General features: G+C 41.6%; 1 protein-coding gene across 4 annotated transcripts in view; it reads left to right on the top strand.

Moving 5' to 3' along the window:
* Nucleotides 1–13667, top strand: part of cep83 (centrosomal protein 83) — a 67885-nt gene that overhangs the window by 22255 nt on the left and 31963 nt on the right. For 2 of the 4 annotated variants that reach the window (XM_059987754.1, XM_059987755.1), the window contains exons 4-5: nt 4085–4177; nt 4272–4403. In XM_059987754.1, coding sequence (XP_059843737.1) covers nt 4085–4177; nt 4272–4403 — 225 coding nt within the window. Of the gene's footprint in view, nt 1–3830; nt 3982–4084; nt 4178–4271; nt 4404–13667 lie in introns of all 4 variants that reach the window. The other 2 variants (XM_059987756.1, XM_059987758.1) reach the window with 2 other exon arrangements.

Raw genomic sequence — 13667 nt, 5'->3', positions numbered from 1 at the left:
CGATTGATTAATGTACTTTTTTTGTTGATGTTCAATAGGATATTATTATCTTATTATTAATGTAATTTCAAGTCTATTGTATTCATAACCTATTCATTATTATGTTATGTTTTTTTTAATATTTATATGAAACTCAATAAAAAGATTGAAAAAGAAAAGAAAGAGGTACTTAATGAATACGTTGGTTCAGTACTCACTACTGAAAAGGATCTTGGTGATTGTAGGGATGATTTACAGTGGATTGAAAAGCTTGAGCATATACATATTAAGAAAGAAGATGTGCTGGAGCGTTTGGAAAGCATCAAGTTGGATAAGTCTCTGGGACGAGATGTACCCCAGGCTACTGTGGGAGGCGAGTGAGGAGATTGCTGAGCCTCTGGCGATGATCTTTGCATCATCAATAGGGACGGGAGAGGTTCCAGAGGATTGGAGGATTGTAGATGTTGTTCCCTTATTCAAGAAAGGGAGTAGAAATAGCCCAGGAAATTATAGACCAGTGACTCTACTTTAGCGGTTGGTAAGTTGATGGAGGAGATCCTGAGAGACAGGATTTATGAACATTTGGAGAGGCATAATATGATTAGGAATAGTCAGCATGGCTTTGTCAAAGGCAGGTCATGCCTTATGAGCCTGATTTAATTTTTTGAGGATGTGAATAAACATGTAGACGAAGGTAGAGCAGTAGATGTAGTGTATATGGATTTCAGCAAGACATTTGATAAGGTACCCCATGCAAGGCTTATTGAGAAAGTAAGGAGGCATGGGATCCAAGGGGACCTTGCTTTGTGGATCCAGAACTGGCTTACACACAGAAGGCAAAGAGTGGTTGTAGATGGGTCATGTTCTGCATGGAGGTTGGTCACCTGTGGTGTGCCTCAGGAATCTGTTCTGGGACCCCTTTTCTTTGTGATTCTTATAAGTGACCTGGATGAAAAAGTGGAGGGATGGTTTAGTAAATTTCCTGATGACACAAAGGTTGGGGATATTTTGGATAGTGTGGAGGACTGTCGAAGGTTACAGCGGGACATCAATAGGATGCAAAACTGGGCTGAGAAGAGCCAAACACGAGGAAATCTGCAGATGCTGGAAATTCAAACAACACACACAAAATGCTGGTGGAACACAGCAAGCCAGGCAGCATCTATAAGGAGAAGCACTGTCGACGTTTTGGGCCGAGACCCTTCGTCAGGACTAACTGAAAGGAAAGATCTCTTACTGGCCTGCTGTGTTCCACCAGCATTTTGTGTGTGTTGTCTGAGAAGAGGCAGATGGAGTTCAACCCAGGTAAGTGTGAGGTGGTTTATTTTGGTAGGTCAAATATGATGGCACAATATAGCATTAATGGGAAATCTGTTGGCGGTGTGGAGAATCAGAGGGATCTTGGGGTCCGAGTCCATAGGACACTCAGAGCTGCTGCGCGGGTTGACTCTTTGGTTAAGAAGGCATACGGTGCATTGGCCTTCATCAAATGTGGGATTGAGCTTAGCAGCTGAGAGGTAATGTTGCAGCTAAATAGAACCCTGGTCAGACTCCAGTTGGAGTACTGTGCTCAGTTCTGGTCACCTTACTACAGGAAGGATGTAGAAACCATAGGAAAGGTGTAGAGGAGATTTACAAGGATGTTGCCTAGATTGGGAAGCATGCCTTATGAGAATAGGTTGAGTAAACTCAGCCTTTTCTCCTTGGAGCGATGGAGGATGAGAGGTGACCTGATTGAGGTGTATAAGATGAGAGGGTATGGGTAATTCGAGGTAATTTCTAAAGTAACTACATGTTCAGCACATCTTTGTGGGCCAAAGGGCCTTACTGTGCTGTAGGTTTTCTGTGTTTCTATGTTCTAACCAGCTGCCTTCAGACTGCTGAAACAAATGCTCCATTCGAAGCACTGCCTTAGGAGATGATTGCTGGGTGAGCAGAGAAAAAAAATAAATGTGCTCAGATTCACACTGACTCCTCCAAACCTCTGGCTCATGAAATCTCAAAGCTGGGAACATTGAAGGAACATTCAGAATAGCATTGGATAGTGATCATACAGAACCCTCTGTAAGCAGTGGAACTAGTGTTACCACCTCACAAATAACCACCAACCATCCCATCAGCATCTGTCCCAACTCTGGAAGATTCTGCCGTTCCCACATTGGGCTCCTCAGCCACTCTGAAATACAGTATTAGAGTGTACACAATGATAAGTATGAAATGAGCAGAGCAGAATGTTAAGCACACACCCTGTGGTGCACCTGTGCTGATGGTGAGTGTGAAAGAAATGTTGCCAGTCTGTATTGACTGGGGTCTGCCAGTGAAGAAATCAAGGATCCAGTTGCACAGTGAGGCCTAGGCCTTGGAGCCCAATGTTAAGTTTTGAGGGAATAATAGCGTTGAATGCTCAGCTGTAATCGATGAAGAGCATCCCAATATATGCATCTACATTGTCCAGATGTTCCAGAGCTGAATGAAGAGCCATTGAAATGGTATCTGATGTTGAACTATTGTGATGGTAGGCAAATTGGAGTGGTTCCAGGTAGGAGTAGATACGCTTTAAACACTTCATTATGATAGATTACAGTGCCAATGGAGTCCTTGAGGTAAGTTATCACATATTTGGTGTTATTGATGCATGCTTGAAGCAGGAACTTTAAGATGTCTGTAAACACTCCAGCCAGTTGATCAGCACAGGTATTTACTGTAGGCCAGGTGGGGAAGAAGGAGTCACAGTGTCATCAGGGGTTATGGAGTTTTGTGAAAGTATCTCCATCTTCTGTCAGTCAAAGTGAGCATTAAAGGCATCGAGTTTAATTGGAGATGAAACCATGATGGAAAAGATGCTGTTGATTTGATACAGTATATTGTAAGTTAATAGCCATAACATGATATTTTTTGAATAATAGACATATTTAGATTTCAGTAACACAATTTCATTGTTGAATTGTAATGACAAATTCTAACAAATAAATATGTAATTTGCTGTTCTTTATATGGGCAGCAGAGCTAATGTGATATCAAGTAATTTTTTATTTCAGAGCTCATACATCTGTGAGGTTGCGCAGTAACATTGGTCATTAGAGTTTTAAAAGTTTTAAGAATGTTTTATAAAACTAAACTACTGATAGATTGTAAACCTGTATGCTAATCCTATTGGTGGAATCCACAAACAACACATGGTTTACAGAATGGCAAAATAATTTTGTAGATGTCTAAAAAGTATGGAAAATACCCTAACTGTTCCAGTTATTACATGAGTTATTGTATTGAGAGAAACCTTGAGGCAACAATTTTGGTTTGCTGGGGACTTTCAGAGTCTTTCAAAGAAAAACAGCAAAACACTGCACAAGTTGTTGCCTGTCTAGTTTTGAATCTGACCTTGGGTGGGTGCTGTCTGCTTGAAGCTTACATGGGTGCTAACTGCTTTGTTGCACCTCCCAAAAACTTGATAGCTGTAAATTACCATTTAATGTAAATAAGCAGTTAAAGAATAAGAGTCATTTACAGTTATCAATTGACCTCCCAGCTTTTGTTCAGCATGCTGAAGAGAAAAAGTTGGAGAGCTACAGAAGAGAAGAGGAATGGAAGTATTGGGAATATGGTGTCAAGATGGATCTGATCAGCTAAATGGGTTCACTTTGTTCTGTAATACATCAGTAAATAGTGGGAGATTGTTGGAATGTATCAAGTTGTAGGCCCCCACCCTTTGCAATCTTGATTCTGTTTTTGAAATTGACCTGACAATAGGTGAGCTCATGGTGTTACAAGGATCTAACTACTGTATTGGTAATAATGGTTAGGGAGGCAGAGAGAATCAGTAATCACCATAAATACGTTTATTGTCTCAACAGTAGTACACGTGAATTTATACAACAGAGTACCTGTGCGCACACCTATTAAGTTTTCCTGACCGGCACAGAATAGGAAAAGTAATGTCAGTAACTGGAATGCAGTAAACTGGAATGTCCTTGAATGGGAGCTAATTTTAAATCTGTGTTATATGTAAGTCAGTCAATGTTTGGAAACAAAAGATTTTTTTAAAGATAAACTTATTTCTGTAATTTATTTGATGACTTCTATATTCCTTCTATATTTTGCTGCCCAGATAGTGACACCTCAAAAACTGGAGATATTAAAATCACAAATGCAACAAGATCTAGAGGCACCTATGCGAGAGCGCTTCAGAAAACAAGAAGAGGTGAGAAAAAGGCGAAGGACAATTTTTCCTTTTTAACTGTTTGATTAATTGATTAAATTTATTATATGAAACTGGAGACCATTTAATGTTTTAGGAAGTTGAAAGATACAGAGCAGAATATAATAAAATGCGATATGAAAACACTTTCCTAAAATCAGAGATGGAGCATCAAAGGGAAGAGAATGAACGTGTCCTGAATGAGAAAGTGATCAAATTTGAAGCTGAGGTAAGAATTGTATGTTAACTTCCTGTTATGAACTCCTGTTTTGCTTGGTCACTTCCATAAATCGGACTCTGCATACCCATAATGTTCATCAGTTGGATTTGTAGGATGCCTCCAGATTTCTGTATTCATTATTGCCTTCTCTTTCTGCCTGTTGTTGTTTTCCATGTTGTTTCCTCTTGTCACTCATAAAGCTGCTTTTCACAATTCTGCTCTCTTAAATTCTTGTTGCTCATGGGGTCAGAGGGGAAGTTATTAAGGATCAGACTATCTGTGGCCACATGCTTCTGTCATTAATAATTTCAAGCATCAGTTTCTACTATTTTGAAGTTCCTCCTTAAGTGAGAGGGAAAAAAAGAGGGGTTTTATTAAGAGGTTCAGACTTAAAAAATCCCTTTTTTCCTTTTAGAACAGATTTTCCTTTCACATTTATTTTTGCAGTTCAGATGTGGATTAATTTTTTTTTCAAGCAAACAATCTCTTAGCTCAATCAGACCCAGTGTTTTATTGCCTTTTTTCAGGGTTGTTAAAATTGGTGAATCTGCACTTACTGTCTCTTCCAGGTTGCTTGAGATGAAGGTAATTTTGGGCTTTGCAAGCTATGTTGTTCAATGTAGTGACAATGCACTCTCAGTAGCATTAGAGAAAATACCTTATTAGTGATGCAAGCATTCTGATTACATTTTGCATTCATCGTTGGAAAGCAGGTTGTTCCTGAGCCACTGGTGCTCCTTTGCATTCAGGAGTGATTGATTTCATTGCAAGTCTTACTTCATTACAACCAATAGGTGTTAGACTTTGGAAGGTTGAATTTAAGGGTAGAATACAAGGTTAATGGCAGGATTCTTAGCAGTGTGGAGGACCAGAGGGATCTTGAAGTCCACATTTATAGATCCCTCTAAGCTGCCGCACAGGTTGATAGATTGGTTAAGAAGGTATGGTGTGTTGGCTTTCAATAGTTGGTGAATTGAGTTCAAGACTTACAAGTTAATGTTGCAGTTCTATAAAATCCTGGTTAGACCGCACTTAGAATATTGTGTTCAATTCTGGTTGCCTCATTGTAGGAATGATGTGCAAGTTTCAGAGAGGGTACAGAGGAGACTTATCAAGTTGCCTCCTATAACTGGTCCTCACCCTCAACAATTTTTCCTTTGGCTCTTCCCACTTTCTCCAGCCTCAGTGTAACCATGGGCACCCACGTAGAATAGTTTTGTGTTCCAAGGCTTCCCCCTTAATGCTTCCCAACTCTCCCTCCTCTACATTAACGACTGTGTTGGAGTTGCTTCATGCCCCCAATGCTGAGCTCATCAATATCATCAACTTTGCCTCCAACTTCCACCATTTCTGACACCTCCCTCCCCTTTCTTGATCTCTCTGTCTCCATTTCTGGAGACAAACTGTCAACTTTTATAAACCTAGCGATTCTCATAGTTATCTTGACTATACCTCTTCTCATCCTATCTCCTGTAAAAATGTTATTTCCTTCTCTCAGTTCCTTCACTTCTGTCACATCTATTCCCACTATGGAGTTTTCCTTTCCAGGTCATTGAAGATTGGAGATGTCGTCCTCCTTCAAAGAATGGTATTTCCCTTCCTCCACAACTGATGGTGCCCTCACCCACATCTCCTCCATTTCCCGAACATCCATCTTCTGGATGCCTACCATTGATAGATTTCCTCTTGTCCTTACCACCTCATGAGACTCCTCATCCAGCAAATCATTCTGTGCAACTCCTGCTATCTCTAAAGGGATCCTACCAATAAGCATATCTTTACACCCCCCACCCACCTTCCACAGGGGTTGCTCCCTCCATGATTCCCTTGTCCATTCATCCCTCCCCACTAATCTCCCTCCAGGCACTTATCCCTGCAAGTGGCCCAAGTGCTACACCTGCCACTCACCTCCTCCCTCACCTCGATTCAGGGTCCCAGATAGTCCTTTTGGTAACACTTCGCCTGCAAATCAGCTGGGGTCATCTATTGCATCTGGTGCTCCCAATATGGCCTCCTTTACATTGATGAGATCTGTCATAAATTGGGAGACCACTTCATCGAGTACCTGCCAAAAGCTGAATTTCCCAGTGGCTAAACATTCCTGTTCTGACATGCCTGTCCATGGCCTCCTCTTGTGCCAAGGAGCAACACCTTGTATTCTGTCTGGATAGCCTCCAACCTGATAGCATGAAGATCGATTTCTCCTTCCGATTTAGAAAAAATTGTTTTCCTTTCCCACCCCTTTTAATTCCATACTCTGGCTTCTTGCCACTTCTCACTAGCCTGTCACCTCTCCCTGGGTCCCCTCCTCCTTCCCTTTCCCTTATGGTCCACTTTCCTCTCCTTTCATATCTTTTCCTCACCAGCCCTTTTATCTTTCCCAGTCACCTGACTTCACATTCTAGCTGTCTTCCTTCCCCTCCCTCCTACCTTTTTATTCTGGCATCTTCCCCCTTCCTTTTCAGTCCTAATGAAGGGGCTCAGCCTGAAATATCGGCTGTTTATTCATATCAATAGATGCTGCCTGACTTCCTGAGATCCCCCAGTATTTTGTGTGTGTTGCATTATCAAGATGCCATCTGGATTATGTTTTATGAGCACATGTTGAACGAACTAGAGCTTTTTTCTTTGGAGCAAAGGAGGATGAGAAGTGACTTGATAGAGGTGTACAAGATGATAAGAGACATGGATAGAGTGGACAGCCAGACACTTGTTCCCAGGGCGGAAATGCAGAGGATAGGATATGTGAGTGGTAAGTTTCTTAAGTGATGAGTGCGTGGAACACCCTGCTGAGGAAGGTGGCAAAGACAGATAGATTTGGGCCATTTAAGAAACTCTTAGGTACATTGAAGATAGAAAAGTAGAGAGCTATGTAGGAAGGAAGGATTAGAATAATTTAGAGTTGGTTAAAAGCTTGGCACAACATTCTGGGCTGAAGGGTCTGTACTATGCTGTAATATTCTCTGTTTGGTGCTATTAGTAAAATACCCTGGATGTTATGGTGTAGTTTTGAGATGAAGGCACCAACACAACAGATCTGTACAATGAGAAATTGGTGCTTTTTTTTTTTCAAGCTTGTTGCAGAGTGGAATGATGGGGGTCATTAAACTTTTTTTTATGACTAGAATTGTTAATTTTGAAGTTTGTAGTAGTTTAGTGAAAAAATGTAAAGGCATTGGCCTAGAAATTTTCCAGATCTGCAGAGGAAATTGGTATTGTGAGGCCATGCAAGGACCAATTGCAGAATTATATTACATATATCCCTTTCCCTTGAGTGAACTAGCCTTACAGCTGCTCAGTCTGTGGTCTCTTTGCTCACGCCACAAAGGCAGAGAGGCTCCTGTGGGCTTTGGGATATGCAGTCAGTGAATCGGATGAAGAGAGTTCTGGTTGATCCTTAATCAGTGGGGACAGAAACCAGGATGTTGACAGCTGAAACTTGCTCTCAGAAAAAAACTAATGTCATTTAACTCTTCATTGGCCTTTGCTGAGCAAGGCACTCAATGTACTATAACTGCTAGATTACAGAAGGAAAAGAATCAAATTGGACAGGTGGAGCAGCATTAATATATGCTTTGAATTTGGGTAAATTCATTCATACTGCTGTTGACCTTGCAAAATCTTCTTCATGGACCTCTGGGGAATGATGTCTAAATTGAGAGGTAGCTCAGCCTGACATTGAATCATACACTACAGGTAATGTAATGGACCCTTCCATCACAATCCCAGGGTATGTCTTGTTCCACCAACCAGATCAATGCATGAGAAAGGTGGCACAATGATGGACAGCTAGGAGACCTCAGCACTGGCCTTAGACACAATACAGATGGTGATAGTTTTTGGAAAAGGGGAAAATGCAGCTAGACATTGGGGGTCCTACAACAGTCACTGAAGCCAAGCATTTGCAGCAAGCAGTCAAGAAGGCAACTGGCATGTTGGCCTTCATAGCTAGAGGATTAGAGTATAGGAACAAGGAGTCTTGATGCAGCTGTACTGGGCCTTGGTGAGAATCCTCTGGAGTTCTATGTGGAGTTTTCATCTCCTGTTTCTGAGGAAGGATGTTCATGCCACAAATGGAGTGTAATTCAGGAATGACAGGACTGATGTACAAAGTGATACTGGTTGATTTGGCCTGAATTCACTAGAATTTTGAAAGGAAGCGTATACAATTCCAACAGAATTAGACAGACTAGGCACAGAGAGGATGTTTCCAATGCTTGGAAAATCCAGAACGTCCTCAGAATATGGGGTCTTTAGGTCTGAGATAAGGAATTTCTTTACCCAGGTCAATAGACATGCGGAGTTCTCTACCAGAGAAGGAGTGGAGGTCATATCATTAGACCTTTTCAAGAAGGAGATAGATATAATTCATAATGCTAAAAAAAGATGAAGGGATTTGGGTAAAAGTTATTGAAGTGGACGATCAGCCATGATTATGCTGAAAGGTGGAGCAAGTTCTAAGGCTGACTAGCTAATACTGTTCCTATGTTCCAATGGAATAAAAATAGATTAAATTGGTATTGCTAACAGTACTGGTTTCTTATTGTCATGTGCTAAGATACAGTGAAAAGCTAATTTTGTATATTGTTCATACAAATAAAATTGTATGCATTGATATAGAAAAAGGTAAAACCGGTGGTGACAGCTCCAAAGGAAGTGCAGTGCAGGTAAACAATAAAGTGTAAGATCATAAGGGGAGAGATTGTGAGGTCAAGAGTCCATCTTATCATACTAGGAAGCCACTTAATAGTCTTATAACAGTGGGGTAGAAGCTGTCCTTGAGCCTGGTGGTATGTGTGCTTTTAGGCCAATGGAAAATATGAGAAGAGGATATCTGAGGGGTGGGGTCTTTGATTATATAGACCATAGAAACGTAGAAAATGTACAGCACAGTACAGGCCCTTTGGCCCACAAAGCTGTGCCGAAAATGTCCTTAGAAATTACCTAGGGTTACCCATAGCCCTCTATTTTTCTAAGCTCCTTGTACCTATCCAGGAGTCTTTTAAAAGGCCCAATCGTATCTGCGTCCACCACAGTTGCCGTCAGCCCATTCCAGGCACTCACCACTCTCAGCATTTTATATATATAAAAAAACACCTTATAAAACTTATCCCTGACATCTCCTCTGTACCTACTTCCAAGCAGCTTAAAACTGTGCCCTCTCATGCTATCCATTTCAGTCCTGGGAAAAAGCCTCTGAATATCCACACGATCAATGCCTCTCATCATCTTATACATCTCTATCAGATCACCTCTCGTCCTCCGTTGCTCCAAGGAGAAAAGGCTGAGTTCTCTCAACCTATTCTCATAAGGCATGCTCCCCAATCCAGGCAACATCCTTGTAAATCTCCTCTGCACCCTTTCTATGGTTTCCACATCCTTCCTGTAGTGAGGTGACCAGAACTGAGCACAGTACTCCAAGTGGGTTCTGAGCAGGGTCCTATATAGCTGCAACATTACCTCTCAGCTCTTAAACTCAATCCCATGAATGATGAAGGCCATTGCACCATATGCCTTCTTAACCAGAGTCAACCTGCTCAGAGGCTTTGACTGTCCTATGGACTCGGACCCCAAGATCCCTTTGATTCTTCACACTGCCAAGAGCCTTACCATCAATTCTATATTCTGCCATCATATTTGACCTACCAAAATGAACCACATCACACTTAACTGGGTTGAACTCCATCTGCCACATCTCAGCCCAGTTTTGCATCCTATCAATGTTCCACTGTAACCTCTGACAGCCCTCCACAATATCCACAACACCCCCAACCTTTGTGTTATCAGCAAATTTACTAATCCATCCCTCCACTTCCTCATCCATCATTTATAAAATTAATGAATAGTAGGATCCCTAATCAGATTCCTGAGGCACACTACTGGTCACTGACCTCCATGCAGAATATGAGCTGTCTGCAACTACTCTTTGCATTCTGTGGGCAAGCCAGTTTTGGATCCAGAAAGCAATATCTTCTTGGATCCCATGCCTTCTTACTTTCTCAATAGCCTTGCATGGGGTACGTTGTCAAATGCCTTGCTGAAGTCCATATACACTACATCTACTGCACTATCTCCATCAATGTATTTAGTCACATCCTCAAAAAATTCAGTCAGGCTCGTAAGGCACAACCTGCCTTTGACAAAGCCATGCTGACTATTCCTAATCATATTATGCCTCTCCAAATGTTCATAAATCCTGCTCCTCAGGATCTTTTCCATCAACTTACCAACCACTGAAGTAGGACTCACTGGTCTGTAATTCCCTTTCTTGAATAAGGGAAACAACATCCGTAACCCTCCAATCCTCCAGAATCCCTCCTGTCCCCATTGATGATGCAAAGATTATCGCCAGAGGCTCAGCAATCTCCTCCCTCACCTCCCACAGTAGCCTTGGTTACATCTTGTCCAGTCCCGGTGACTTATCCAACTGTTTACGATTTACGTCAGTGATTTAGATGAAGGCATTGAGAATAACATCAGCAAGTTTGCTGATGATACTAAGCTGGGTGGCAGTGTGACATGTGATGAGGATGTTAGGAGAATTCAGGGTGACTTGGATAGGCTGGGTGAGTGGGCAGATACTTGGAAGATGACGTTTAATGTGAATAAGTGTAAGGTTATCCACTTTGTGAGTAAGAACAGGAAGGCAGATTATTATCTGAACAGTGTAAAGTTAGGTAAGGGAGAAATACAAAGAGATCTAGGAGTCCTTGTTCATCAGTCACTGAAGGTAAATGAGCAAGTGCAGTAGGCAGTGAAGAAGGCTAATGGAATGTTGGCCTTTATTACAAAGGGAATTGAGTACAAGAGCAAGGAAATCCTCTTGCATTTGTACAGGGCCCTGGTGAGACCACACCTGGAGTATTGTGTACAGTTTTGGTCTCCAGGGTTAAGGAAGGACATCCTGGCTGTAGAGGAAGTGCAGCGTAGATTCATGAGGTTAATTTCTGGAATGTCAGGACTGTCTTACGCAGAGAGGTTAGAGAGACTGGGCTTGTACACGCTGGAATTAAGGAGATTGAGAGGGGATCTGATTGAAACATATAAGATTATTAAGGGATTGGACAAGATAGAGGCAGGAAATATATTCCAGATACTGGGAGAGTCCAGTACCAGAGGGCATGGTTTGAGAATAAGGGGTAGGTCATTTAGGACAAACTTCTTCTCCCAGAGAGTTGTGGGGGTCTGGAATGCACTGCCTCAGAAGCAGTGAAGGCCAATTCTCTGGATGCTTTCAAGAAGGAGCTAGATAGGTATCTTATGGATTGGGGAATCAAGCGATATGGGGACAAGGCAGGAAAATGGTGGTGCAGGCTCGAAGGGCCGAATGGTCTACTTCTGCACCTATTGTCTATTGATGCTTTCCAATAGCTCCAGCACATCTTCTTTCTTAATATTTATATGCTCAAGCTTTTCAGTCCGCTGTGAGTCATCCCTACAATCGCCAAGATCCTTTTCTGTAGTGAATACTGAAGCAGAGATGAAGGTATTCATCAAGTACCTCTGCTGTCTCCTCTGGTTCCATACACACTTTTCCACTGTCACACTTCATTGCTGCTATTCTCTCATGTCTTATCCTCTTGCTCTTTACAGACTTGTAGAATGCCTTGGGGTTTTTCCTTAATCCTGTCCTCCAAGGTCTTCTCATTGCCACTTCTGGCTCTCCTAATTTCATTCTTAAGCTCCTTCCTGCTAGCCTTATAACCTTCTAGATCTTTATCATTACCTAGTTTTTTGAACCTTTCATAAGCTTTTCTTCTTGACTAGATTTACAACAGCCTTTGTACCCACAGTTCCTGTACCTTACCATCCTTTCACTGTCTCATTGGAACGTACCTACGCAGAACTCCACGCAAATATCCCCTGAACATTTGCCACATTTCCTCTGTACCTGTCCCTGGGAACACCTGTTCTCAATTTATGCTTCCAAGTTCCTGCCTGATAGCCTCATATTTCCCCTTACTCCAATTAAAGGCTTTCCTAACTTGTCTGTTCCTATCCCTCAACAATGCTATGGTAAAGGAGATGGAATTGTGATCACTGTCTCCAAAATGCTGTCCCACTGAGAGATTAGACACCTGACCAGGTTCATTTCCCAATACCAGATCAAGTACAGTCTCTCCTCCTGTAGGCTTATCTACATATTGTGTCAAGAAACCTTCCTGAATACACCTAACAAAATCCACCCCATCTGAACCCCTTGCTCTAGGGAGATGCCAATCGATATTTGGGAAATTAAAATCTCCCACCATGACAACCATTATATTATTATAACTTTCCAGAATCTGTCTCCCTATCTGCTTCTCTATGTCCCTGTTACTATTGGGATGTCTTTAAAAACACCCAGTAGAGTTATTTACCCCTTCCTGTTACTATTTATGCTGGCTGCTTTACTGAGGCTGTGAGAAGTATAGAAAATCTACCAGCACAGTCTGTAACCTCTGTTAGCATATGCTTCACTTACTATTAGACCAGCAACTACACTGGACTGCAGAAAATAGCAGCACCCACAACTTACAATAACCAGAGCTAAATAGGCAATGGAGTAGATCCAAGCTCTGAAACCTTCTCCTCTTGCATTAACAGGACACTGTTAAGAATATTCCCAAACTCAACTATGGTGAGACCCAGTGTGTCTACCATAAAAATAAAATAAAACTGAACTATTCACAACCATAAGACAGAAGTATTGAGTTGCCCATATCATAAAAGCAAACCATCATGAATCTGATTACTGTCATATTATCAGGGTGCAATGAAAGTCCTCGCGAGAAGCTCACAGAGTAGATGGTATACACTGTAATAAATGAATAAATACAGTGATTTGTGCAAAACAACAGAATGGTGCAAAGTATAGTAGTGCAAACTGAAATAGTGCAAAATCAATTGCTAAAGTGACGATAACAGAAGAGATAGAATTAAGGGTTCAAGAATATGGCAGCATCAGCAGGAAAGTGACCTCCCTGCTTTTTCTCGATATCTCTCTGTCTCCATCTCTGGATATAGACATACTTTACAAACTGACAGACTTCCACAGTTATCTTGAGTCCAGCCATATGGCCTTCCAAGCTCCCATATCTTCTCTGGGAATGAGAAGAGAGGAAAAAGGTTGCAACCAGGGTGGCAGACATCCTTGGTGATATTGTTAGCCTTCCTGGTGCATTAGGGATGTTCCTGTGCTGTAATGTTCTTAGTCTGACAGGGAAGCTTTAAGGGAGTGTCTTGTAGGTAATAAAAAAGTACAGAGTTTTAAAATCTGTCTGATAACAATAA

Source organism: Hypanus sabinus, chromosome 13 (assembly GCF_030144855.1).
Source record: "Hypanus sabinus isolate sHypSab1 chromosome 13, sHypSab1.hap1, whole genome shotgun sequence".
NCBI lineage: Eukaryota > Metazoa > Chordata > Chondrichthyes > Myliobatiformes > Dasyatidae > Hypanus > Hypanus sabinus.
This window is presented reverse-complemented; position numbering and strand designations above follow the sequence as displayed.